Source organism: Falco naumanni, chromosome 3 (assembly GCF_017639655.2).
Source record: "Falco naumanni isolate bFalNau1 chromosome 3, bFalNau1.pat, whole genome shotgun sequence".
Classification (NCBI taxonomy): domain Eukaryota; kingdom Metazoa; phylum Chordata; class Aves; order Falconiformes; family Falconidae; genus Falco; species Falco naumanni.
The window spans coordinates 7,474,485-7,502,415 of NC_054056.1; the positions used below are offsets into that span (position 1 = coordinate 7,474,485).

General features: G+C 55.5%; 2 protein-coding genes across 45 annotated transcripts in view; one reads left to right on the plus strand and one right to left on the minus strand.

Moving 5' to 3' along the window:
- The window catches only part of EPB41 (erythrocyte membrane protein band 4.1), a 96,311-nt gene extending 87,730 nt beyond the window's left edge, over nt 1–8,581 (plus strand). For 40 of the 42 annotated variants that reach the window (XM_040587364.1, XM_040587344.1, XM_040587342.1 and 37 more), the window contains 5 exons: nt 698–826; nt 2,483–2,584; nt 3,064–3,144; nt 4,012–4,119; nt 5,017–8,581. In XM_040587364.1, coding sequence (XP_040443298.1) covers nt 698–826; nt 2,483–2,584; nt 3,064–3,144; nt 4,012–4,110 — 411 coding nt within the window. In that variant the 3' untranslated portion in view covers nt 4,111–4,119; nt 5,017–8,581. The remainder of the gene's footprint in view (nt 1–697; nt 827–2,482; nt 2,585–3,063; nt 3,145–4,011; nt 4,120–5,016) is intronic. The other 2 variants (XM_040587362.1, XM_040587373.1) reach the window with 1 other exon arrangement.
- A 9,043-nt stretch (nt 8,582–17,624) lies between these two features.
- On the minus strand, nt 17,625–27,178 carry TMEM200B (transmembrane protein 200B). Of its 3 annotated transcripts, none has more exons than XM_040588649.1 (2): nt 27,114–27,178; nt 17,625–19,286 (listed from the first exon to the last, which is right to left on the minus strand). In XM_040588649.1, exon 2 carries the CDS (start codon nt 19,261–19,263, stop codon nt 17,971–17,973), a length of 1,293 nt encoding a protein of 430 aa, XP_040444583.1. In that variant the 5' UTR covers nt 19,264–19,286; nt 27,114–27,178; the 3' UTR covers nt 17,625–17,970. The 3 variants fall into 3 exon arrangements, with proteins under 3 accessions (XP_040444583.1, XP_040444584.1, XP_040444582.1); XM_040588650.1 differs by lacking the exon at nt 27,114–27,178 and adding an exon at nt 26,563–27,088; XM_040588648.1 differs by lacking the exon at nt 27,114–27,178 and adding an exon at nt 24,260–24,800.
- Nucleotides 27,179–27,931: the final 753 nt, after the last annotated feature.

Below are 27,931 nucleotides of genomic sequence, written 5' to 3' on the forward strand. Positions count from 1 at the left end.
AATCACGGTGGCATCTGTCAGGTTTGGGGACGGTGAGCAGAAATCGAACCCTCTGGGAAAACCCTGTGGGTCTGAACTAACTCTTGTCTTCTTCCGGGTAATTATCAGGTGGTGGAACGACTGATTCCTCTTCCCCCCTCCCCATTTCTCACTCGAGATGTCGTGTTTCTGAGTTGTCTGACATTGATTTAATAAAAGTCAAAGACCTAGGGTCTGAGGAGGATTTTTAATAATACTGTGTTTCACTTGCAGTCAGGATAAAGCTTCTTAGCTGTGATCACGTCTATTTGCCCAGGGTTTGTGTTAATCTTGACATTGTCATCAGTAGACGGGGGTCATCTTTTACTGGCAGCTGGCAATGAGCTTCTAGTAATTAGAAAGTTAGTGATCAGTGGAGACAGTATCTTAGTGGTGTTGTGGCACACTGGTGAAGCCCTCAGTGCCTCGCTTGGGCTGACCCGAGGGCACAGTGTTGGGGCTGGTCCGGAGGATTCTTCTGTCCGTTTAATCCTCACGCATGATCCCTGCCCTCAGAGCAGTGTGTTGTCCCAGAGGCTTCAAAACAAAGATTTCCAGGCTAACCTTGGTTCCCACAGTGCTTTTATCAGATCAGTGTCAGAACATTTGCCAGCGGCTTGGTCAGATGTAGAAATGCTAACGGGGTCTTTACGGGGATGTTTTTAACCCTGTCTCATAGCCACCGCTAGTGAAGACACAGACGGTCACCATCTCCGACGTGTCCAGCGCTGTCAAAAGCGAAATTCCCACAAAAGAAGTCCCCATCGTCCACACAGAGACGAAGACCATCACCTACGAAGCTGCACAGGTAAGGTGTGTTCCGATTAATTTTCCAGGGGCTTAATTAAACTCAAGTAAGCATTTTGTTTCCAGATCCTCTGGATGAGGCAGCAGCACCTGCCTTTCTCTCAGCATCCGAGTCACAGTGCAGATGTTCACTGATGCTGTGGACCCTATTTCCAGGTGCATCTGCTATTTTTAGAGGAGCATAGAGAGTGTTTTCACTATGCCAGAAGAGTTAATTATTTTTTCAAGATGTGTGTGCAAACAGAATTTATCTTCAGCACTGGTGGCTTCAGGGTGTAGATTTGGTTGTACGGAGTCAACCTGAGTTGGCTGTTTCTCTGCAAGATACGCCCTGTTTCGTTTTCCCCAGCTCTCCTTGCTGTTTATGCCTCTTCAGAACTTGGTTTATAAATGATTTGATTGTCCTTTAGGTTTTGAGCCTGAAACAGGTTTAAAGTTTGGTATAAAACGTAAGCAGAGTGGGTATCTGGTGATTGGAAACTAGAAATGTTAGTGGAGGGGTACCAACATATGCAGGGATGGTTTCATTGTTGAGGTTAAAATTAACCCTCAAGCTAAAGTAGGTTTTATTTATGTATTTGAGAATTTGGAGCCTGTATTAGCTTGGGTCTGTCATAACTGTGGTTGTTGGAAGCAGCCCATGCTCTGCTGTTGGAGTGCGGTGAAGTTGGATGCAGCTTTGGGCGCGGGTATCCCATGGACCTTGCCTGTGTAATTTGGGATTCCTGAGGAATCCTGCGGCTGCTCAGCATCCTCCCGGATGAGTAGAGGGGTGTCCAGACATCGCCCCGATTCTCAGCGAGGGACTAGCTGAACAGAGGAGTTTTGCTCTGGTTGCTGCTGTTACCGTGTCTAACTGGGAAATGAGGACCAGTGCGTCCCCAGGGCTGGGAGAAGGCTGGAAGTGCAGCACCGGCTTGTGACGATGGAGATTTCTTCCAGTCTGTGGGAAATAGTCCCACCTTGTGGTAACTCCAGATACGGTCCCACGTGCTGCCCAGCCTTCCTTGGTGCTGCAGGGCCAGGGAGACACGGCCGGGGGTGACTTGGTTTAGGTTTTTCGGCAGAAGTTGAAAGGTCGAGTCGTGCGGGCTGGGAACCGAGTAACCAGCTAGAAAAGTTCTTGGTTCAGCAAGTACCTGGACGTCCGTTGCTCCTGCAGAGTTGAAAGCGAGTGATGTGGAAGGTGTCGGCAGGAGGAAGGACGGGTTACAAGTCCCTTCTGAGTCAGGTTGTGCTCTCTGGCTTTGTGGATGTCCCCAGACCCAGGCAGGTGTAACTGGGGAGAGGTGTCTGCTTTGGGCTCCCTTTGTGGTCCAAGCACGCTGCTTGGCACCGAGGGGCATTGACCAGCCGTGTGCCCACATTTGAGTGTACCCCAGCCCACCCGGGCTGAGGGGTGGCAGAGGTCCTCTGTGGGGGATGCTGTGGATCTGTGCTTCTCCAGCCTTAAAGCCCAGGGGCTTTGTGCTGCGCCGTCAGAGACCTGCACGGTCCTGGTGCAGCTCCGCTGGCTGCGGGTCAGCTCGCTCCATCCCGCGGTCCACGGTGGAGAGGAGTTTGTGCCCTGGGATTGCATCCTGCTGTGTCGATGTGGTGACCCTGCTTCTGTCCACACGGCCCACAGAGGCTGACGGCCTGTCCTTCTGTCCCACAGACAGATGGTGGTAATGGAGATTTGGACCCTGGCATCCTGCTGACTGCTCAGACCATCACTTCGGAAACCACCAGCAGCACCACCACCACGCAGATCACGAAGGTAACAGCACGGGAACACGATACATCAACAACAACAAAACCAGCAACGTGATAGATGGGCAGAGTTGAATAGCGGGGGGGGGGGAAAAAAAAAAAGCTTTTGAACATTCCTTTCATAAAATGCGATTAATACCTGAAACAAAGCACGAGGGTCCCGGGTCTGCCTGCACCCAGTTGGGACTGTGGATTATACGTTAATTTGCAGTGCAGCCTGTGGACACGGGCTCTGACTGTCCTGTGGGATAACAGAGAAGAGCTGTACTGTGAGTGAAAGCTCTTCCCTGCCTCCGTTCTGAGAAAATGAATATTTGACAGTTTTCCTTTGAGCAGCAGCAGTTTCCCCCTGTGATTCTGATGCCGTGGTATGGCGGCAGCGTTTGGTAACGCTATTTTTGGATACCGTCTTTAGAGAGGCAGCCCCAGTGCACTCAAATTCCTTTCCACTGCTAGACTAATGGCAGTGTTTTGCTTTTGTACTAGACTGTAAAAGGTGGCATTTCAGAGACGCGGATTGAGAAGAGGATTGTCATCACAGGAGATGCAGATGTAGACCACGACCAGGTAGGAGCTTGGATGCGGTCCAAAAGAGCTTCTTAGAGCTGTCACAAATTAGACAGACTGCTTTTCCAAAGTCAGCTTCACCAGAAAATAACCTAGGGGAATTTTACTGGGGTAGAAACAAAACTTCAGAAGTGATTTCTGTAACGAATAGCCTTTTGACAGTATGCAGCTGTGTAGCTGGGCAAGAAGAGCTTAATTCTGTTCTGAAACTGGTGTTGGCAGCAAAGTTTTGATTTTGTACAAGTACAATGTTAAAAAAAAATATATCCACAAACCCCATAAAATAAGTTTTCCGTGATATCTGGATGATATGCATTTATTTTCTTATAACTCTGAAACACTATTGCTGCTGCATAGTGCCAAAAGTAATTTTGTAGTGTTCAGCACCTGCATTAAATCTCATCAGCTTTATGTGAAACCTTTCTGATGAGTCAGCCTCATTGGCCTCCAGCATGTGTTGGAAGTGATGATTTTGTCATCAGAGAATTATACTTTGAATTTAATTTTAGTTGCAAGTATCATGGGGCTGGAGAATATTCGTATGACAAGAACTAGTTTAGTAATTCCAACAGAAAATGTCTTTGACAAGATGTCCAAAATACGATCATCACACTCGCTGGAAGAACAAACAGGATTTGCTTAATTGCTCTCATCCATCTTCTACCATGGGGCAGTGGAGAGATGTGACATATTCTTAGAAAACAGCTTTTTCTTCCAGAAATAATCTTTAATGGCACCAAAAGTCACCAAACTGTGCAGCTGAAGCGGATTCACTTTTCTTTTTTCCCTCCCCACAGTTAGGAATAGTCTCTCACCCCCCCCGCCCCAGCCCCTCGGTGGCGTGCTCTGAAACGTGCCCTCTTTCAGGTTCTAGCGCAGGCGATAAAAGCAGCCAAGGAGCAGCACCCGGACATGTCGGTGACCAAAGTGGTTGTGCACCAGGAGACAGAGATCGCGGAGGAGTAGCGAGGCTGTGTAAGTAGCAAGACCACGTACAATGCGTGATGGGGGCTGCTCTCCGCCCCGGGGCGGGGGACTCGATCTCCGTGCACGGTTTGGCTAAATATGGTCAAAGTTTAAGCAAAATTATTACTGTTAGTTGATGACTCCTGCTCAGGCTGTTCTTATTAAATCATTTAAGGCTCATGAAGCAGTCACAAATACAGACAAATCCTGCTGTGGAAGTGAGCCAAAATTGTCTCAAACAAGCGGCGTGGCTCCTGCGATGCAGCTGTGCTGCCTGTGCAGGCACCTTCGATGCACCAGCAGCACACTGGGCTATAGGGGTCACGCAGACCCCTGCCTGCACCAGCGCCAGGTACCCCCTGAGCTGGATCCCAAGCTCCTGACTTGCCTGGAAAGATCCCTTTTCTGCAGTTTTGATGATTTGGGGAAAGAGCTGCTGGAGGAATCCCAGGGCTCTGCCCGCACATCAATGCTGTAAAGGTGTAAACACCCGCACTGGTGATACTGGTGTTGCCCAGGTCGGTGCTGCCCTGCCCTGCTGTGTCCTGCCTCATCCTGACAAAGCTGGTACTTTCAGGGATTCGGGAGGTAGAACGAGAACAAATTAGGCGAGAGGAGAGACAGCAATGGTTTAACAGACGCTGTGGTCGAGCTTTTTAACTCTCCAAACCTAAATCAAAACGGCACAGGTTTCCCAAGGGTTCCTGAGGTTGCAGCTCTTCAAATACTGGCCCGTCAGGGATGGGAGCAGGGTGCCTGGTGGCTCTGAGCCGGAATTCACACCGGCCACTGATGGTCACTCACCTTCTGGTTTCTGCTCGCCAGCCCCTTCAGGGAAGGGGGCTCCTCTCTCTCCCAGAAAGCTGCTGCCGGGAGCTGTAACTTACCGTGCGTGTCTCTTTCTAGGAAGCGTTCCTGCCAGACACAACACCAGGAAAAAGAAACCCAGCAAAACTACCAAGAAACTACCTGGAGCACAAAGACCTCGGATTTACAAGACTTGACACTCAGAGACATTCATATCATTTATTAGGAGTTGCGCTTTTTCATTTTACTTGGGATTTTCCAGACTCCACTGGATCCTGTCAGATATAGGGTTTTGTTTGTTTTTTTTTTATATATATATTGTGACAAAAGTATGCCATATTTCTAACTGTACTGAATATTTTTTACAGGTTTTCAATTTTGCATTCCCTCTCACGCATAGCCTCTTCAGATACAGACACCCGACACACCTCACGGGGCTCAAAGGGTCGCTGTTTTAAGTCGTATTTCCTCCGCCTTGTCAGGGATAACGGAGATAAGCCACATCCACGCATAATTCCAAGTGCAGGATCCCTACACGCCTTCAAAAAGCCGTGGGTCCTTCTGCCGGGAGAGTCAGTTTAGAGCAAGTCAGACTTCAGTTTTGTGCAGCATTTCCGATTGCCTCTTTATTATTATTATTATTTTATTTTTTAGCTCTAGGGAGCTTGAGACTCCAGCCGCGATACCTGGGCGTGCAGGGCAGAGCTGCTGCCTTCGCTCCGACTTTCCTCCCCGTTGGGTTTCAGGCCCCCGATGTGTGAACACAGTAGGGTTGTGTGGTGTAGCCTATGCACACATCTTGATAGTTGACTAGATTTAAGGAATACTGGAAGTTGCTTCAAGTATCTTATACTGTGAATTTTAGAGCTTTAAGAGGACTGTGATAGCATCTCGCCTTCCTCCTGTGTGTCTCTACCGAGTGCTGCCTACCTGTTTGTGTTTTCTAGATGCCGTTAAATTAAAAAGCCCTTAGAAGCGTGCATTTAAGGTGTTTGGACTCTGAATGCTATTAAGGTAGGCTTATGCAGCATTCACAGTAACTGATTTTTTTTCAGTGTCATAGTTTTTCACTCGTTTGTGTTCATGATTTATAAATTAGGGGTTTTTTTTATAAGTCATGGGTTGGGTTTTTTTCCTCCTCTCACAGTGCTATTTAAAGCTAAACGCATTACCCATATACCAGGGCATCTATCGTACTATCATTAAATTTAAAATCCTTTAGACAATCCTTCCTAGGCCTGGAAGCTGTATTTGGAGAGGCCGAACAAGAAATTTTAGGAGGTGCCAGGTGGTGCTGGAGCCAAGCTACGGGGAAGGTGCTGCCACCCCTTCTTCCGCGCCGGCATCAGGGTCTGGGCTTCCTTAGGCATCGTGGCCACCTTGCTGGAATGAGATACCAGGGTTAGTGTCTGCATCTTTAGGCTCAGCTTGCAGACCACCGGCCCCATCTCCAGTGTGGTAGAGATGACCAGAAGACGACTTCTTTGCAGCTGGATGTGCTTCGCTCTGTGGCACCGGGGGCTGAGTTCCCGCTGCTGCGTTATGAGCTTTGTGGAGATGTTCTAATCATGCCCTGGTTTCTCCTTCCAGCATTTAAATTTAAAAAGGAAAAAAAAAAAAACAAAAAACCAACCCACAAGCATTGTAAAGATTCTGCCCAGACACTTGTGAACACTTTAGTATACTTTGAGGTTGTGATTTCTTTTTTTTAAATATATATATAGTGTGGCACATTGGTAGCCGAGGGCATGGAGTGCTCTGCCGCTGCTCCTCAGTTGAGGATGGGAAAAAAATGGCAATAAAGAAAAAAGCTCTCTGCTATTATGAATTTGAATAATGTGTTTCAGAAGTCACTGGATTTAGCTCAGGCTGCAACGACTCGCTGTTTAACTGCAAACAGCTTTCAAACTACACTGGGGCTAGTGTAGCTTCTCAGATTCAGGTGCAATTTTAATTAAGCTGTCAGTATTGATTGGAGACTTACGCTGAAAACGCTGGAGCTGCTGGATTTTTGCTTTCTTTGAGCCTTGCTGGCCGTGAATCCTCCTCAGCCTCCAGTATTCCCACGCCAGTAGCTGCTGCTCTGGGTGCGCGTGGTCCCTGCTGGTGATGCTCTGCCCTCCACTGGGTACCGGGCATCCGACTTGGGATTTAGGGAGTCCTGGGCTCCACAGCTGGTAGCGCAGGGATTAAGTCTTCCTATTTATGTCTGAACAGCCCTTCCCTTCCTTACTCTGCAACGCGGATCCTGTAACAGGTCTGTGTCCCTGCTGTCCTCAACTTAGCTTGCCTTAAATGCCCGTCATGCTGAGCACCCCTCCAGCAATGTCCCTTTGCTGGGAACTTAGGTTTTTGCCACTCTGCTCCTTCCTTCTCACCCTGTAGCAGTTACCTGAGGAGTAAACGGGCACGCTGAGTAGTCATTTAGAGTATTTCCGAGCTTTACTAGACAAAGCCAGCGTGATGAGTTTTGTCCGTAGCACTTAAAGACTGTCACAACCTGGGTGTTCAGTTGGGGTGAGCACGATGAGCAGGACAAAACACCCTGAGCAGGGATTTCTGGGGTGAGAAACCTGCTGGCACGAGAGGTGGTTCCTTTCCAAAAGGACCGTGGCTGCGCACGTCCCTTTTTAAGGGCACATAGACTAGAATAACCCTAATTATTTTTTTTCCTGGATTTTGGGTGGACTGTTTCCAGGCTGTTCATTCTCGTGCTTCCCCTTCTAAGTTCTTGCTTCTCCTTGAGTATTTTAAACAAGTTATTGCCTCGTCTGACCTTTGCCATCACGCTGCTGTCTGACCCCACGTGGGATTTCCAGCCCTGCTGCCCCTCCGCAGCCGCCTGCGTGCAGAGCCCGAGCCCGGGAGCTGGATGGCAGCAGCAGCAGCAGCCTGGGAAGAAGATTAAGAGCAGAAGAAGCTTCTTCCATCCTCGGCCGGGGCCGTGGGGGGGCTGCCCACACCCCTTCCACCTCCGACGGGTTTTTAGCATCCTTGGCTCTTAGCGTGCTGTGTCATTTCTAGGGACAAACCAGCAAAGGAAGGTCTATTTATATGAATGTTCCCAGCTCTTCCTACTCTACAAATTCACCCAGAGACTGTCTTGATTGTATAATATACATTATATGGAAGCTATTTATATATGAATGAATGTTTTTATAGAAAGGAAGGCAAGGAGCTCATGTTCTCCTCCATTAAACTGGAACGGCAGCTCTGGTTGCCAAATAGCAATCTCTGACCAACGCAGCTGTGTTAGCAAAGGACTGACTGATTTCTGGTTTTAATAAACTGTGGTTTGCTGATTTTCCTAATTGTACAATTACTTTAAGAGGTGGTAGTGTCCCAGCCTTAGAGATGAAACTTGTAAAAAAAAAAAAAAGTAAAAAAAATTTAAATAAATAATTTAGTTGAGAATATGAAGGAGCTTTGTAAAATTTTTTTAAGGCAATTGTGAATTGTCTAGGCTAGCTGTTTACACTCTTCTTTATAAAAATAGGAACTTTTAAAATTGGCAGTTCTTTATAGATCAACTAGTGATGGGAGCTGTTATTTTGGACTTTCGTAGTAAATCAAAGGGAAAGTTGCTGTAGCATTTAGACAGACGTAAGTGTTTAGTATTGCTTCTTGTATTGCATTTTTCAATAAATTTTCAAACAAAACTGTCTCCCTGGCCCTGAAGCCTTTTTTTCTTCTACTCACCCTCCTCCAGATCTCTCTCCCCAGCCCCGTGCCGGGCTCTGCTGCCACCAGCTGCGCTCTGTGTGGCTTCAGATGCTTCAGCCAGATCCTGGCAGGGCTGCCTGTGGGACCAAAACCCCCAGAAAGGGCCAGAAGGGAGCCCCAGAGTCCCAAGTTTTCCCTAAAGCATCATCACTTGATATAAAACCCTTGGAGCTACTGGATTTGAGGTGAGCTCAGGTGAGGGTTTCTGCTCCGCAGCTGCTGCCTAATGGTGAGCAAATGTGATGGAACTGGAGCAGGGGAGATGTCCAACCTAGCTTTTTTTTTGGTCCTGTCACATTTTTTCTGGCTGCAGCAGCCTTAGGAGGATCAGAAATACTGAACAGAAAGCTGACAGGGCATCTTGGCCACCAGCCCAACAGAGAACAAAAGCCAGTTGGTCCAGCCAGAGACTGGGAAGGGGATGGGAAGAGCATCCCTGCAGGCAAGGGCAGCCCCCGGGCTGGCTGCTGTACCATCCCCCTGTGCCTCAGTTTCCCCAACAGAAGAGAAGGGTTATACAACCCTGTTGTCACTCATGCCCATGTCTATATTCATGCACGTCTATATTTGCATACTAAAAGCAACCTTAGTTTAAATTGCTCCAGAGATGAGCCATTGCATCTTGCTGACACCCTGCCTTTGGCCAGTTTGCTTTCATTCTGCTCCAAGTATTAAATCTCAACGTACCGTAAAGCAAAAAATACAAAGGGGCCTCAGCAGTCAGCCCCGGATATCTGGGAAACAGCCACTGCCGGAGCTGCTTTCTGTAAAATGTCACAGCAACTTGATTTACTTGCAGCAAGGAGGCAGAGCCGACCATCACGTTATTTCCCCAGGCCAGCACGGGCTGCTGCGCACGGCCGGGGCACCCTGGGCTCTGCGCCTTGTCTGACCCCATTAGGGTCACACAAAAATGCACCTTAAATAACCCTGTCCCGGGGGGCTGGGGCTCACGGGGGTCCCAGCTCCTTCAGATAACACGTTGGCGTGATGAGCCGCAGCTCCAAAGACATCGCGTTGGGGAGCAAACCACCAAAACACGGTTCCATTACTGTGCTCGGCTGCACTTCGGGGTGCCGGTCCCTGGCTCAGCGGCCAGTTGGCCAAGGCATCACCCACGCTGTTTGATGTCACCCAGGAGCATCTCGGAGCTGGGTCCCAGCCCCACCCCACGGCTCCCGGCTCAGCACCAGCTCTGCTCCACCAGTAGCACCAGGGAGCATCCCAACTGGGCTGTGCCGGAGTCCAGCAGCATGTCCTGGCTCAAAGACCATCAGCCTTGGGACTCCCACCCCAGGTGAGGGGACGCTGGGCTGATGACCGTCCCTGCTGCCTCTGCCCTCCCCAAGGGGCTCCCAGCCCGTCCCCCCCGGCACCGGACCAGACATGCTGCAGGGACATTGGTGGCACCAGGGACTTGGTCCTACATGCCCCTCCACCACCGTGCTTTGCTGGGCAGGACCATCGCAGGTGCAAGGACATCCATGGCACAGGGGACATTTAAGCCCCATCCAAAATGCCCAAGGGAAATTTGTCCCCAGCTCATTTCCCCAGGGGACAAGCGCTGGGACAGCAAACACCAACCACCGATGCTCAGCCGTGACCCTTTGCTCTGCTGCCGAGCCCTGGGGCCATCAGCCAGGAGACCGCCACGACTGGAAAGGCTTCTCCTTAAAGCCCCCACTGCTTACAGCCTCCCCGGGCTGGGTGTCCCCAGGGTGCCCTTACCCCCCTCCCCAGCCAGAGTGGCGCAGGGTCTGAGCCCTATTGCTCCCCTTTAGCCCCGTGCCTCAGTTTCCCCCCCTCCCAAACTGCAAAGTCTGCCAAGCCTAGAGCCCTGCAGCATTTTGCCTGGTTACAAACAAGGGAAAATATTAGGTAAACAAACACCATGGCAATCTAGAGACATGAAAATAAAAAAAAACAAACACCAAACCACCCCAACCCCCTTGTCCCAACAGCAGCAGAAGGCAGCAGCAGCAGCACACAGGCTCCCCAGGGGGCCTGAGCCCGGGCTCCTGGGTGGCCCCATGCCAGCTCCAGCCCCTAGATCCCACACCAAAGGCAACGGCTCCATCTGAGAGGTCTCACCCTTTGGGAAGGAGCCACAAAAGCCCTTTCCCTTCATCACCCATCTCCATCCCTGGTCCTTCCCCAATGTCTCCATCCCAGACCCTGACCCAGGACCCGAAGGAGTCCATCACACTGGGAGGAGAAAGTTCCCATTCAAACACCAGCTTGTTCCAGCTCGGGCTATTTTTAGGTCATTCCTTCTCATTTCGGGGGCTCGGGCAGCCAGTCGTGTTCCCGGCGGGTCAGTGGTGCCCCAGGGTCAGGGCTGCTCTCAGGGCCCAGAGGGGAACCGCTGCGGGAGCCAGGCAGGCAGCGGGGTTGACTCCATCCCTTCTAGTCGGGAGAGCCCAGGGTGGTTTAGGATCTGGGAAAAACAGGGTCGAAAGGGAGGAATTGCATTCGCAATGAGCCAGGTAGGACACACTGAGCTCGACCCTGAGCTCCGTAACTGGGAAAACTGAGGCGCAGGGGGGAAAGTCAAAGCCAGGGGCAGGGAGCAACCTCCTGTCCCGCAGCAGCCGGGTCAGTGGCACTGGGTTCACCCGTTTTGTCCCTGACCCCCCAGGTAAGCCCCGCTGCAGGATGCCAGCAGCTCTTCACTCCCCCCTGGCTCTAAGGGCTCAGTGCTCCCCCAGGAGCAGCCCCCCACATCGGCTGGGGCGAGCAGAGCATCCCTATTGCTCTGCCAAGCACCCTGGGACCTCGCCAGCCCCTGGGAGGCTGGAACACCGAATCAACAGGCGGGATGACACCCCAGTGCACCCCAGTTGCTCCACACTGGCCTTCTCAAAACACCACAGACCTGAAGTGGCATCCCTGCTCCATCACCACCTTGCCTACCCCTCCGAACCCCCGGAGCGGGACAGCAGCAGCTCCACGGCCAGAGTCTGGCCATCCCGTCGAGCAGGACACACTGGCTGGATGTGTCCCACTGCCCCTGGTGAGCAGGGGAATGTGCAGAGCCCTGGGGTCAGGGCAGCAGCAGGGACCAGTTGCGCTGGCGGGTGCAAACCCACGCGGTGGGTGCAGCACCGGCACCCAGGACCATCTCGGGTGGCTGCGGCATTCAGTGCCACGGGAGCAGATCTGCTACCTCTCGTCCCCCAAAGGCAGCAGCAGGGCTCCTGCCATCCTGCCCACCGTGGGAGGCGACGGCTGGCCCAGGCTCCAGAGCAGCACGTCCCCACGGAGCCACACGCGGTGACTTTTGGATGTTCCTGCCCCACACGCTGCTCTGCCTCCGCAGCAGGAAACCTTCACGGCACAAGCTCTCCCCCACTGCCCCAACACACACATCCTACCAAGCTTCTCTAGACGAGACAGTTTTGCAGGAGCAGGAATGGGCTCCCAAAGCCCAAATTCCCAGCCCTTAAATGCCCCAAGCCCCAGTTAACCCCTCGCATGCCAGACACAGCACTTTATCCACAGATCCTTTCCTTCCCCCGCTTTGCCCCCAGCGCTCCCTGATGGGCTCCAAGCCAAAGCCCCAGATTTGGGCTCCAGCTCCGGCCACACTCCGGCACTCGGCTGTTGGGACAGCACACATTGTATGGATGCTGATAACAGTGGATGGAGGACTCTGGCTTTGGAGCTCGGCTCGCCCCATCCCACCCAGAACCAGCCCCCAGGGATCAGCCCCACATTGCTCAGCCTGTTTCTGAAGCCAGGAGAAACGTACAGAGCCTGGGGTGCCAGAGAGCCTATGCAGGATACCCCCAGACCCACAAGAGCCAAAAAATAAAGCCAAAAAAAATAGATCAAGCAACTACCCCCAAACCCACACCAGCTCCAGCCCTGGCCTGGCTCTCTTATGTGCCAGGAAGCACCAAGATGGATGCCCTTGGTTTGGTGCCAGCTCATTAATGCAGAAATGCACTGTGCATCTCACTTATTTCCCCTTTTTTAAATAAAGCATCCAAAAGCGGCACCCTATATACCTCACCAAAAGGCCACAAGGCATTACAGCCCCAGAGAGCGCATCCACACCCCATCTCCCCCACTTAGGGGTCCTCATCTTTAAACTTCAGGTGCGAAGTGCCGCACTATTGCTCATCACATACTGCAACAGCCCCAGCCTGGAAAGCCCTGACACTTCATCTTCCCAGCGCCTCGGCAAAGAGATTTATAGCAGAGAACACTCACCCGAAATAATGTACCAGCATTTGCATTCCCTGGCTGTACTGCAAGTGCACGGCTACTAGCAGAGTGCTTCCCTTCGCCTAGACTTTAAATCTTAAGGACGGACTTACTGGCCAAGCGGACTCATGGCTGTGGCTTCCCTCGCTGCGGAGAGAGGAGGAGAAGGAGGAGGAAGGGCTGCAAACGAGCCCGAGGGCTGGCAGCTTGGTGGGACCTGGAGGGCTGAGCAGCGTCAGGTGTGTGGTGGGAGCGACCGTCCCCCAGCTGCGGCTGATCTGGCTGAGTGCGGCGGTAGCTGTTGTGCTCTGAGCTTGGGGTCTGGATCCTTCACAGTGGGGATCTGCTGCTTCTCCGCGTGGCTGCTCCAGCCCTTCTCTCCCTGTCCCCCACTTTTTTCCCCTTTGGGGGATGTTTCTTGGGCCAGCTCCAACCCTGCCCCATTCTGCACAGTCCCTGCCTCCGGCTCCATGCAGGTGCCCTGTTAAAGAAGTGGCCAAAGGGCTGTTGTTAACGGCCTCCCTTCCCACCCCCCCACCCCCCCCCACACCCACCCTAGGCACAGAGACATCCCAGCAGTGAACCTGGAGCCCCACCGGTACTGGCTGGGGTGGTCCTGGGCACGGGAGACCCTCTTACAGCGTTGGTGGGGTCCGCGCCCTCCCCAGAGCCCCTCTCCCACACACAGCCTATGGCAGTGGTTTCCCCCAACCCATTTCCCACCTTTTGTCTATTTTTGGCCCAAACTATGGCTGTCCCATAGCTACCTGCCAGCCTAGAGGTCCCTTGGTGGGGGGTAATAGCAATTAGTGGGTCCCTTGCCTCTTCTGCCTGCATCCTCTGCCACAGTGGCCCGAGGGCCACCCCACGGTCAGCCTTGGATGTGCCAGCACTGGGGACAACCCCACTATCTTCTTTTGCTGGTGTTCTTGGTGAAATGCCCCTTCTCTCGGTAAGAATCTCCTGCAGGAGGCACCTCCTGGGGTGGGGATATGGCGGTGGGTGGTAGTGGCTGGGTTTTAATCCATAGTTTATAGAGCCAGTCCCTGGGCAGGATGAGAAGACACCATCCAGCACCATCCTGCATAAACTGCACGGCGTGAGGGCTCGAGCCCTTCCAGGATGCTTTAACTTCACAGCTCTGCAGCCAAGTGGGGTCAACGAAGAGATCCAGGCTGGATTTTCCTGCTTTATTTTTAAATTTCTGCTTTGGACCCAGATCTATTCCTGCCCAGTTTTATTCCCAGCACACTGGAGGGACAGCGTAGGGGTGACAGAATCCACAGCACCCATTTGTTGAAACCAGCACTGTTAAAAAACCCACATGCACTCTTGAAACCATGTCCACAGGCAGAGCTGAAGGTGAGGGATGCGCAGATGATGCTTTCCCCCAGAGAGAGCATGGGTCTTCTCACTTGCCAGGTTAATTAATCAAGGAGCTTTGCATTTTTAAATGATCCCTACATGGCTCAGAAATGCCTCCCTGGAGGATGCTGCTGAGTTGGGCAAGAGGAGGATGCTGGAGCAGGCGTGTGGTCCAGGCAGGAGACACAGAAGGCAGGTTCCCCTCTCCTCCCTCACTGTTTGCCATGTTGGGTTGCAGCCGCTTCCCATAGTCAGGCTGAGCCCCAGCCAGAAAACAAAGGGAGAAAATTAAAACAAAAGCCCCCAGCCCTGAAATAGCTTCTGTGCAGCTCTCCGCGGCATTTCAGGCTCCAGTTCCTTGCTGCCAGTTCCCATAGCGTGGCCCAGGGCCCGGCGTTAGCTCTGGCTGCAGCTGGTTAAGCCCAAATGAAAAGTTATTTTCAGATAAAAACAACCTCCCGGCAGGTCTCCTGGGATGCTGCTTGGGGGCAGACCCTGCTGGTAACTTTGTTGTTGCTGTTTATTGCATTGAACCAGTGCTTAAAAATAATTTTGAGATTAAGCAGCCAACAAAATAGCTGAGCTATGGGCTGGTATCGCTCCCGGTGAAACCTCGGGGGGGCTACTGACCCCCAGACCGCAGCTGCTGGCTGCATCTCGGCTCCCCTGCAACAGGAGATGCTGGTACCCAACTTCTTTGGGAGAGTTTGCACGGGAAACAGAGACAGCCTTTTCTTGTAAAGCTGGCAAAAAAAACACCACTGCAGGGTGTAGGGGTTGCTTTTTGGGAAAAGAGGGGTTCAGCAGCCCTTGGGGGGGGGTGTCTCACATGGGACAGGGTGGGAGCTAGGCGGAGGGGCACAGGGGAAGGTGGAGATGGGGCTGGATGTGCCCCAGGCAACAGAACATGAAGCAGGTATCGCTCCTGCTTGAAAGGCAAAATAGACATTAAAATGAAAAATAATAAAAATTAAAACAAAACATGGTGAGTTTTCAAAGGTGGGGGGGATGGGATGTTGTGGGAACCCTGACTTCCCTAAACTGAATGTGTGTGTGGGGGGTTGTTTCTTGCGGGCTTTAATCTGCCTTTTCCCAGCTCCGGTGCTGAGGCTGGTGGCAACGTGGAAGGCGATGAAAGCCAGGTGAGAGCCAACAGCGGCGCCAGCACAACCCGCCCCGGCTCCCGCAGCCCCGTCCCTGGCACCAGACCCATGGAGGGACAAAACTGGGTGACAAAAGCCCCTGGCCAGGGGTGCCCCCCCCCCCCCCCCGCCAGCCCCAGACATCAGTCTCTGAGCTGCTAGGAATGCTTATATATATTTTATATATATATCTATAAAAAAATATAATATATATATATTATATATATAGTGCTGGCAATATATTTTTGCCAGAAAAGGCAGTTTCCAAGCCATTCTGCAGGGATGTTTTGGTCTGGAGAAGGATCCTGTCCCCAAGGTTTGCAAGGTCCAAGGCTCCGTGCTCACTTCAGACTGGAGGGAAGGAGAAGCAGACATAGGAATAAAAAATCCTAAAGAAATAAAACACATTTCAGCCATTTACACGCACCACAGTGGGCTCTGGTTTTGGGAAGGCAAAAGGCAGAGATCCCATCTAAGCTGCAACGTCACGTTTTGAAGCCTCCTGCGTCACCAGAGAACAGAGCCATCCTTGCCTCTTCGCTCCGATCCATCTGTCGGTACCCTATGGCATCCCGGAGATGAGGAGAGCAGCATCAGGGGTGGTCCTTGGATGCCTGGCAAGATGCTGGTGCTGGATGCTTTGGCAAGGGAAAGCTGCTGCTGCTGCAAAAAAAATAATCTTTCTCTGCTTTTTAGTAGGTGACATCTCTCCAGAGATGGGGGGAAAGAAACACGTAAAGAAGAAAAAAGATGGTTTGGAAAGATGTAGCTGTCTGCCCAAGTGGTACCCCACCACAGAGGGGCTGTGGGGATGCTCCCACCTCGGTGCCCTCAGCAGCCACTCGAGGCTCAGCGCAGGCCGGCAGTGGGTGCCCAACACCCACCCCACCCCCAGCGCCTGAGCCTCCACCAGAGCCAGAGATGGACTTGGTGTTAAAAAAAAAAACGTTTTTTTTTCTGGAGAGAAGCACCAGGTCAAACCCCAGCATCATTCCTGCCAGGGTTGAGGGAGGACAGCCTGGTGGAAGATTTTCCCGGTGTCCGCATGAGCCGGCGGCACAGCTGGGACTCGCCAGCCCCTGCCTTAAAAATACAAAGCTGAAGGATATTCCTCCAATTTTTTAGTTTAACCAGGCCCCATCATTGCTGCCTTGTGGCCGTGCCGTGGACGGTAGGACCTGACACCTCCTCGCCCTCCCTGTCCCCCTGAGCCTTCCCTGGGGGGCTTCACCCCTGGGGGACATCGGAGGGACACCACAGCCACGCACCAGTGGGAATCAACAGGAATTGGGGCTGGGCACCAAAGGAGTGACCAGCCCACACCTTCCCAGCGGTAAATACAGCAAAGGCCCTGGGAAAGGATTGGGAAAGAAATGCTGGAGCATTGCAAATTGCTCATTTGCAAGAAAATGGGGCAGGCAATGCTTCCCTTCTCCAGGCTGCCGAGCCCGGAGCTGTCTCCGAGATGGGGTGTGAGCTGCACCCCACAGCACGGCCTCACCCAGCAGAGCCAACCTCTTTCTCTACTTCACCTTTCAGTTTATCCACATTTTCCTACTGCATTTCTCTGCTATGCCAGGGGTTTTGGAGAGTTTTGGTTCTGTGCTACCTTCTCGCCAGGGATCGCACCACCCCGGTGCCGAGGCTGACCCTCTGGCCTCATCCCGTGCAGCTCCTGTTCTGCATCCAAAAGGCACCAAACAATGCGACAGCACCCATCAGGGCTTGGCAAAACCAGCATCGACACTCACCCCTGCCTCTCTGCCCCATCGCATCCTTCTTTGCGGTACTTGCATCCTTCACACCACCAGAGAACAGCTCAAAGGAACCCTGACCCACAGCCGGGCTTCGGGAACTGCCGCATCCCAGTGACTCCATCGTAATTTCGCCGCCTCGCTGCCTGAAGCTCCCCCGGGCACCTTGTACATCCCTACTCTGCAAAAACCAACCCCCAAACCTTGAGTTTATCACCTTATCCTGCAAATATTCAGCAGCTGGTTATAGAGCATCCTTACTCTCTCCAGATGAGCCTGGGTGGGGGCAGCAAGGTCTTGGAGACCTTCTGGGACAGGCTGCTGCAGGCGTGCTGCCTCCTCCGAGCATCCCGCAGGCAAGATGACGAGGCAAGGCAGGACCACATGGCATCAAGGTAACATTTAATAGCCCCGCTGGGCTTACGTGCTCTGGTCAAGCAAATTTTCCGGTGGGTTGAGGCTGGGCAAGGGAACCCCACCCCCCAAAACACCCCCCCCACCCCACCCCCGCTGAAATAAAGTGCTGCGGGGGCTGGTGGGACTTCACCCCCCACCATGTCCCCATCCTGCAGTTTGTGTTGGGTCTCAAAGCAAGGGCTCCTCCAGAAAAGCCACCAGGAGAAGGGCTTGTAAGGCCAAGGGCATCTACCGGGAAGCCATCGAGAGGCAGCTGGGAGAGGACATCCCACCCCAGGCGAGTCCTCCCCTGGGAGCAGTGCCTTGGGACCGCTCTCTTGGCATCTGCTTAGAAACGCTGCCCCCGAACCCCTCCTGGCCGTGGGGATTTGGGGTCGCTGGTGAGTGCTGAAGGCCAGGATGAGGGACTGCGACATCACGGTCCCCGAGGGTGCTGGGGATGTTCAGACCCGCACGCCCTGCTCCATCCCCACTGCCCAGGAGCTGGGTCGGGGCTTGCCCCGGCTCGGGGGCTCGCTGGGCTCCAGCAGCTGGTCCGAGGACTCGCCAGTACTTTCCAGTTTGGCGTAACCCACCAGGCTGATGTGGTCCAGCCGGGGCCAGCTCCGGTTCTTACGGTCCTTGATGGGGGCCACCAGCAGCACCCTCGGCTGGCCGAGGTCCAGCGACTTGGAGTGTCCCGGAGCGTGGAGCTGCACATCGGGGCTGAGCTCCGCTGCTGCCGGCTCCGCGCCAGCACGGCCACCATCCACATTGATGACAATGTGGCCACCACCACCACCACCACGGTCCTGTCTGCAGGGCACAACGCTGCTACTGCTGGAGAGCGGAGCCCAGGACAGCCACGGTGCTTCGAGGGGGGGCTCGGCAGGGCCCCCCTCTGCCCTCTTGCCAGCCCCCCGCGCCGCTGCGTCCAGCAAGCGGTTGTTGAGCTTGATGACGGGCAATGCCAAGGTGCCAACTGCCGAGGAGAGAAGGGACTCGGCTCCGGCGCGGCACGAGAGGCTGAGGTTGGCCTCGGCAGAGGCACCGGAGCGGAGGCTAAGGAGGGAGGTGGCGGGGGATGCTGCCGGGTGCTGGAGGAACTCAGCCATGGTCTGGAGCCTGTTGGGGCCGTAGCAGTCGGACCACTTGCTGCCGGGGCCGGGGCAGGGCTGGCAGGACAGGTCCACCTGGTAGCAGCCCTCCACACACTCGGCATTGGCCTTGGGGACGGGTGAGCAGTGCCCGGCCTCGGGGCTGGCCGCCTCTGGCAGCCCCGCCGCCATGCAGTAGAGCCCCTTCTGCATCAGCCTGCGGGTCTCCATGTCCCGGTTCTCGTACAGCATGGTGTTGGCGCAGATGAAGATGAAGAGCCCGATGCCCATGATGACGGGGCCGATCAGCTTGAGCTTCTCACTGTGGGGCACGTGGCGCCCAGTGGCCACCTCTCTCCTCATGTCCCCTGTCATACTGGCATTTCCCGCGCTGGCCCCCATGCCCCCGGGTCCCCGGTGGGGCCAGTAGCCCACCACAGCGATGGTCATGCCCACCAGGACCACTGAGATGCCCACCATAACGAAGGCTCCCGATGGAGAGCGCATGCGGAGCTGCCCTTTCACCGGGACCTCTGGCGGTGACTTGCGCCTCAGCCTGCGTCCCCGGCGTCGCGGTGGAGCTGGGGGCACCGCCGGCTTGTCCCCCCCGGCCTCTGGCTCTCGCATGGGTCCATTGGTTTCGGTGCTCTCGGCAGTCATTGTCTCCGGCTTGACCGCTCCTCCTGTGGGGTGGGGAGGAGAAAAAGGTGAAGAAGCATTGCTGGAGGGTCTGCGTGCCCGGGGTGCCAGGAGCACGGGGACCACAGGGACACTGGGACCAAGACGATGCCAGGAGCACGGGGACCACAGAGACACTGGGAGCAAGATGATGTCAGGAGCATGGGGACCACAGGGACACTGGGAGCAAGATGATGCCAAGAGCACGGGGACCACAGGGACACTGGGAGCAAGACGATGCCAAGAGCACGGGGACCACAGGGACACTGGGACCAAGACGATGCCAAGAGCACGGGGACCACAGGGACACTGGGAGCAAGACGATGTCAGGAGCACGGGGACCACAGGGACACTGGGAGCAAGACGATGCCAAGAGCACGGGGACCACAGGGACACTGGGAGCAAGATGATGCCAAGAGCACGGGGACCACAGGGACACTGGGAGCAAGACGATGTCAGGAGCACGGGGACCACAGGGACACTGGGAGCAAGACGATGCCAGGAGCACGGGGACCACAGGGACACTGGGAGCAAGACGATGGCAAGAGCACGGGGACCACAGGGACACTGGGAGCAAGACGCTGCCAGGAGCACGGGGACCACAGGGACACTGGGAGCATGGGGATGCCAGGAACATGGCAGGCACAGGGACACCAGGAGCACAGGGACAGCAGGAGCACAGGGATGCTGGGAGCACAGGGGACCCCAAGCCCACAAGCTGCACCACGTCAAGGACCGGCAGCTTTGCCCTCCTCCCTCACCTGCCTGCTTTCCTCTGGTTACTCCTCCCCACCCCAGAGCGGCGGAGGGCTGAGCTCGCTCCCACCGCGCTGCCAAAGCCTCCAAACACCTGGGCTGCACCAGGCAGTGAGGATGGCCAGAGCCCCACTGTGCCACGTGCTGCTCTGGCACAGACACCGCTGCCATCGGCGGCCCAAATGACCTGTCCTGGGTCACCGAGTCCTACAACTGCAAAAGGTGCCACCAGCCAGCTCGGCTGGACCACAGCAAGGGAAGGGGCCGTGTATTTGTTGGCCGGGGAAACTGAGGCACAGCTACATGTGAAAACCCAGACTAAAGGTCTGACAAACCCACACCCGCCAGGGCCCTGCAAGCGATGCAGCTCCCCCGTTTGCCCCGCTCGCTACCCAAACACGACCAAACACCGAAACCAACATCCCATCGTCCTCAAGCTGCTTGTCAGACCGCGGGACTCACCAACCCAGCACCCAGACAGGATTTAAGCTGAAAGAGGTGTTTTTCCTGATCCGCTGCTGTCGCCTGCTTCAGGGGGAAGCTGACCTGCTCGGCGCATCCACAGGGTCCTGCCCTCACACACCAAGATAAAGCTCCACATCCAGGGATTTACGGGGCCTTCCAGAGCGCACGGTTTCTCATTTTATCCAGTTCCTTGCTTCTCAGATGAGCAAGAAGGTGTCAAAGTTGCCTCCAAAACCAGCTGGTGACCAGCCCGACGGGGAAGCATCAGCTGGGCTGGCACTGTCACGCACAGGGTAAGAGGTGCCCCGTGACACGGGGAAGCTACAACACACTCTGAACATGTTCCAGACCAAAAACATCTTTAAAAAAAATAAATAACCTCATGTTGACAGGCATCTGTGTCAGCGCAGCCCGGCTGCTCGCTGCCGTGCGCCCAGCGATGGCCGGTCATGTGGGCTGTGGCTGTGCACCCGGGCAGGACGGCATGTCCGTGCCCTTGCCTGCATCTCCTGGCACTGCCAGCGCTGCTGGGGGCCAGGGTGGGAGCGCTGCCCGCGCTGTTCCCAGCCCCCGGCCGGCAATGTGCCACCGGCCTGAGCGGGGAGCGCGGCAGGGTGGCCCCCGGCCAAGGGATGCTGCGGGAGGGGGGTCACCATGCCGTGGCATCTTGAATTGCAAAAGGAAAGCATTCGGATAGCACAGCAGCCCGGTCGCATTGATATTCAGTAATTAAAAGCCAGAAATTAAATGCAAGGAGAAACACCCCCGTAGGAGGAGGGTGACCGCTCTGATTTTACTGGGTGAGGTGAATGAAGCGCCAAGAGCCAACAGCCAGCATCACCAATGGCAGAAACATCAGATACCAAGGTTTTTTGCCTGGTCTTAATCATCTTAAGGTGTTATTAGCATCAGAGGGAAAGAATTAAAGATATGAGTTTCAGGATGACAGCGTGTTCCTGGCACAAGGCTGCCAAGCTGTGACAATTTGAATAAGGGAGATTTAAAGGAAATAAAAGTCCCAAACAAAACAACCCAAACCTACAGCCCACTGCTGACTGGGGCGTTAAAGGTGAAACAAGCCCATAAACCTGCACTGCAAAGGAGGAAACACAATAAACCCAATGCAATGTTCACCCTGGATGGAAAAATGAGGTTTTAAATATTTTGGTATTAAAGGGAAACAACCAAGGCACTCACACATGTCCCTGAGACTGTGGGGTCTTTTTCGTCTCCAAATGCCCTGACTTAGGTTATGTCCCAGCTTTCTCTAATTACCAGCTTAGATTCAACCTCTCATAATTTTATATCAAATGCTTCAAATGCCTTCCTGGCTACTTAGGGATTAAAAAAAGTAAGACCTCCTAAACCACAAGAGTGGAGCAAAGGTGGTTTGATACTGATCCCCCTGAATGCGGACCCCGCAGGGCTCATGGCCCCAAAAGCCACACTGATCGCACACACCAGCCACCTCCTATTTTTGGCCCCGCGCCTCTTTAAACCCAGTTCTGTGGTTATCTCCTTTAACCCCCCTCGAGCCCCCATGGAGCCAAAGCCAATGCCAGTGGGGAGCAGGAGCATCCCCCCCGGTCCCACCTGGAGCATTTGCCTTGGGTCCAGGTGATGCTCCCTTGTGCCACACCAGGCTGCTCTTCCCACCTCTTTGTACTGGATTCATCCCTGTGTTACGCGGTGGGAGCTGGGGTGCTTAAAAATGGGTGCAGAGGAGGAGAGGGTGCCCATCCACCCTGCACCACCCCTGGCTGGGTCTGAAGCAGCCCCATTCCCCACTCCTCTCCTTTTCCCTGGGCACAGGGATGGAGATGCAGGGCAGGAGGGACAGGCAGATGCTGCAGTCTGCCCTCAGGCAGGGGATCCCCCCTGCCCCCTCCCCAGCATCCTGCCACTATTCCTGCCCTAAGCGCCTCCCCCTTATCTCCTCGCCGCCTGCCCGATAGCTGTCTGCTTTCTGAAGTTGGAGCATTTAATTGCTCATCGCCGGGGCTGGTTGTTCCCGGAGTTCAAAACCATTATTTTTATTAATAGAATCCCCAAGGTTATATAAGCTCTTTAAAGTAAAAAATAATAAAATAAAATAATAAAAAAACAACAAAAAAACCCCAGCGCTGCCATCCAATTCTGCAACTCGCAGGCATCGACACTCATGCGAATGGATTGATTCAATGTCGGAGCAGCGGCGCTAGACACAGCTCAGCCGGAGGGCAGGGCTGGGTGTCCCATGGGTGCTGCTGGGCAGGGGGACAGCCGGGTCCCTTGGCAGGGACAGGCGGTGGCTCGGGGCCCCCAGCCACCCCCCTCCAGCCTGGAGGCAGCCGTGGTTCACCCGGACCCAACGCCTCCAGTTTTGAGGTTTCGGTTCCCGGTGGGGAGGAATGACGGTATAGAAATGTCAACGCCGTCAGCGTTGCAGAGCGAGATGAGGGCTGCTCTGCTGGCAGGTTAAGCTTCCAATCCCCACAATAAGCCTGGCATTAAAATAAACGCAAATATTTCTCTAATCCCCCCCATCATGAAGGCATATTGCTGGCTCCACCCTCCCACCCCAATCCTCTCCCGCCACCTTCTCAGACAGATGCTCCTAAAATTTGACACTAAATCCCAACCCATCCGACAACAGCAGAGCTGGGACTGGGAGTAAAGCGGAACTTGGGAAGGATGCGGGTCCCCGCATCCCTTGGGTGCCCCGGGGATGCTCTGCCCCCGCCACGAACAGATTGCCAGCTTGAATTTGCAACACGCCCCAGGCTATCAAAAAGCAGATTTGGCCTCAAAATCTCTCTCCGGCCAAGGGATGAGGGGCTGTGCTGGTGCCTGGCAGTGTCACCCCTGTGCCACGCTGCAGGAGATGCCAGCCAGCTCAGTGATGTGTCGGAGAGCTGCAAAAACGCCGCATGGAAAAGAGCCAAGCGCAGGCAGCCCTGAGGGCAGTTGCCCTCCCCTTGCAGCTTTATCCCCCTTGCCAGTTATCTTTCCAGGAGCACGCTTGGCTCACGCTTGGAAAGGGCTTCAGTGCAGGACAGATTCCACCATGCCAGCCGCGATTTAAAACCCAGCGACTCCCCAGGGAAAGCATTCCTGTTGCCGTCCTGCCCCGCTCCAGGCTGTGTTGCCCACCCTTGGGGCACGATCCCACCCTGCACCCAGGACCCCATCCCATGGGTCTGCTGCACGTCACACCCACAGAGCATCACCCAGGGAGCTGGTACAGGGAGCAGCCCAGGCTGTAACAGACACTCCAGAAATACCTGACAGAGAGCACCTCTTTTTTCCTTTTCTTTTCCTAAAATATTGCGACTTTAAAGCCGCTCTCCTGATTTTGGGAATAAACCGATTTTGAAATCCGTGGCCAAATCAGCCAGCAAAGCCCGCAGCATGGTTAAAGGCTGCGGTGATGGGCAAGACCCCCAAAGCGCCGAGGCACAGCACAGCCCCCTCTGCCTCATCCAAGCCCCCAAGGGAGCCCGTGATGCCAGAGTCTGTGGTAGCTGAGCTCCCCCACATCCTCCCTCCACAGGGAAGGGGGACCCAGGCAGCCAAGACCTTACAGGCACAAGGACGCGCCGAGGCACGCTGCGAGAGCCCTCCCTGGCTACCCCACCCCCGGGGAAGGAACGGAGCACGGTAATGACAGTCTGCGCCGAGATGCAACGCTTAAAAATAACTCCTTTCAGCCTAACCTCCAACACCGCCCCCGGCACGGAGCAGCCCCCAGGCACTGGCTCCCCGCTCCCCATCTTACCTCCCATCCCCGCGGGAGGAGAGGCGAAGCCAGCGGGGAGCAGCATCGGTCCTGCTGCGTGGTGCATCCAGCATCCTGGATGCTCAGGCTGGTTTGAGGCCCCACGTCCTCGCCTACGTGGTGCCTCCTCCTCTCCTATTTTTCTCAGTCCACATCAAATTTCCCCCCTCGGCTACACATTAAAGGTGCCCAGAGAGAAGAAACAAGATAAACAGCTGCCAGACATATTTCTGGGTCTCTCCCAGCAGAAAACCCTGTCACCATCCCAGAACCCACCGGTTCCCAGTCTGAAGCTGCAAAGCCTCCGGGCTCAGTCCTGAGGCATAAAACCTCCCTGCCATGACCCCAGAACGAGCATGTCCGCAACGCAGTGACAAAATCTGTCTCTCCAGCTTCAGCTTCTGCTGGGGAGACCCGTTAATCAATCATAATCATTAAGTTCCCTCACAGAAGCTTACCCATAAACCCAGTAACGCCAATTAGCACGGCGTGGGAAGGATTAGAATCACAGAATCCTGTAGGATGGAAAAGACCTTTGAGACCATCGAGTCCGCTACCCCAGCACTGCCGAGCCCACCACTAACCCATGTCCCTAAGCACCACCTCGACATGGTTTTTAAACACCCCCAGGGACGGTGACCCCTCCACGTCCCTGGGCAGCCTGTTCCAGTGCTTGACAACCCTTCAGTGAAGAATTTTCCCCAGTTCCAATCTAACTCTCCCCTGGCACAACTTGAGGCCGTTTCCTCTTGTCCTGTCACTTGTCACCTGGGAGAAGAGACCGACCCCCCCTTGCTACGGCCACCTTTCAGGGAGTCGTGGAGCGATCAGGTCCCCCCTGAGCCTTCTCTCCAGGCTGAGTTGGGCTTTTTTCATTTCCCCTTATCCCCTTTCCCAGTGGGAACCACCTTCTGGTCCTGGGCTGGGGGTCCCACGCCTGGTTTTAACTGGGCTTGCGATCTATTTTCCCCTTGTTGCGGCACAGAAGACCCCAGGTGTGAGAGCCCCCTGCCCACCCCCCCAAAGGCTGGGGGCTTCCCACCTTCAGGTCACACATCCCAGGCAGCAGCCAGGAGTCACCAGGGCCACCACCGTCACTTGGAGTCTGATCCAGGACAGCAGGCTACGGGGAAAGATGGTGCCGGGGTGGTTTGGGGACACAGAGGGGTCTGTCCCTTTGCCTCCCACCCTGTGCTTGATGGACTCCCACAGGCAAGAAGGTCCCGATGGGCAAATGGGATGCAGCAACGCCCGGGAGTGAGGAGGGCCAGGCCACCAGTGCCACCAGTAGCTCCAGCTCCATTCACCTTGACTTCTCCAAAGTCCTCCCTGCACCCAAAATGGGGCCATCTGCTAAACTCCTCTCTACCCCGCAGGCAAAGAAAGTGCGTGGAAACATCCAACTGATTACTAATTACAAGAGCTTGCCTTACCCAGATTTGCTCTGCTAATTAGACTAATCTCTACGGCTGGGAAATGAGCCGCAGTCACCCATAGCGAGGAGATCATGCAAGTTGGATGGAAGCTTAACTCATGTCAGACCCCTGCGAAGGGGATCGTAATTCCTGGCTGCTTCTGATGGGCCATTGTTTAAGGAGACAATAGAAAAGCCGGCAAATTTTGTGTTTCTCCTCCAAGCTGATGCCGAAATCAGGACATCTGCATTGCTCAACTTTTTTTGATATGAACCAGATGCAAATAATTAATAAATCCAAATTCAAGATAATGCAGGCATCTAAATTTAAACAGAGAGTGGATTTCTAATGGCAGCTTTTTGCTTGGTTGGAGGAGGGAGAGGTGTGGGGAGCTCAGAGGGTTTTCCTGGGAGAATTCCTGCTTGTGGGAAGCGGTGCAGGATGGCAGGGCACCTGGAGATGCAGGCTGCGGCCAAGCACCTTGCAAATCCTCATGGCCAAGAGAAAAGGAAGGAGAGGGGAAAGAATTCTGTAGGCTGGGATTTCCAGGGAATTAGGACCAAACTCTTTCTGAATTTGGCACCTTCCCTGCTGCTCCTTTGAAAAATCCCTGCCAGCGTGGAGGGAGGGAGGGCACTCCGGGGGGGCTGCCAAGTCCTCCCTGCTCCCAGGCATGGCCCAAGTTATCCAGCGGGTACAAACCTGTATCACCCATCCCTCCCACCCCCGGGACCCCCATCCCACTCTGCCTGAGCAATGAAGTTCCCAGCGTGTTCCCCGCCGCCCGGATTCCTCTTGCCTCCAGCATTTTAACCCCCCCCATCTCCGGGCTCTTCACCCTGCCAGAGCCCTGTCTCCCCTGCTTCGTGAGGAGGAATCAGAACCCACCTGGAGGCGAGACGGGAGCAGGGGGGCTGCCTTCGGTCGCTCCCCTCCCTCCAAGCCGCAAAGCTGAGTCCCCTGTGTCGAAAGACCCTCTTGATCCCACTCCAGGAGCTACCGGGATAATTTCCACCCACTTCTCTCGAGCGTCCACATCAAATCCTGCGTGGGGACTTGCTGCGTGCCCACTCCTCGCCTCGACCCTCAGCGAGGAGACTGGGGGAACCGCAAAATCGTGGGCTCCCAGATCTGGGAATCGGGTAGTCCAGCCGGCTGCTGCCCGGGTCCCGGCCGCCGGCCCCGCGTGGGTGCGTGTGCCCGTGGTGGGCTTGCACACGCGTGTGCGCGCGCCCCGTGCACGCCGCCACGCGTGTGCCCGCGGCCGGCCGGGCGTGCGGGTCCCGCTGTGCCTGCGGGGGCGGGGGGGCGCGGGACCCCGCTGGGTGCCCGTGGGTGCCCGCTGCGCATCCCGCGCGGGGGTCGCTGCCCCCGGGGATGCTGTGGGTGTACGGCCGTGCCCGTGCGCCCCCCCCCAAGCCCGGGACCCCCGCACTCACCGCCGAGCCGTGCGCCTCCCGCCGGGGCCGCTCCCCCGGGGGTGGCGGGCGCTGGGCTCCGCCGCCGCGGCCGGGGCCATGGAGCTGCGGGGGGCGGCGGGGGGGGGGGCGGCTCCCGGCTCCCGGCTCGCCCTCGCCGCCGCCGGGGCCGTCTGGGTGCGGGGCGGGGGGGCGGCGGGTTCCGCCCGGCCCCGGGTCTCCGCCCCGGCCCCGGCCACGGCCCCGCGGGGGGGCGGAGCGCGGCGCTGGCGGGGAAGGGGCGGGGGACGAGGCACGGGACCCCCCATCCCCCGTCCCGCCGGGGCTGCGGGGCCGGCAGCCGCTTCCCGGCCGTGGGAAAGTTGCGATCGCTTTGCGGGGATCGCTGGGGATCCCCCTGCCGCCGGCCCCAGGCCCAGCAGCGTCCCCAGCCCCCCGCGCAGGATGGGACCCGCCGGTACCCGAGGGGATGCTCGGAGCCCCGGAGTCCCTTCCCCCGGTCCCACCGCCCAGGCCCCCAGGCCCGCGCCCTGCGATGCACCAGCAGATCCCATTCCTCCCAGCCAGGCCAGCCTGCCGTAGTTTCCCCCTTCAGCTGGGAGAGCACGGGAGAGCTCGGCAGCTGTGGTGACAGCGTCACCCGAGTTAACTCAGGCAGCCTGGGGCGTTTGGTGCAGCCCCCCCGCAGATGGGGTCCAAGCAGGTTCCAGAGGCACCTTCTCCTCGGGCAGGCACAGGGAGGAGACCCTCTGCAAGGAGCTGGCCCCCAGCACGGCGGCCCCAAGGATCGGGGTACCTATGGCACCCCCTCTTCTCCATCCCCACATGTTCAGCCCCAA

Bases quoted from the DNA above. Each gene is read 5' to 3' on its own strand.
- TMEM200B (XM_040588648.1), bottom strand. From the start codon at position 24,326: ATGCACCACGCAGCAGGACCGATGCTGCTCCCCGCTGGCTTCGCCTCT. The intron at 19,287-24,259 runs GTAAGATGGGGA...CCCACCCCACAG, and splicing joins TCCTCCCGCGGGGATGGGAG to GAGGAGCGGTCAAGCCGGAG.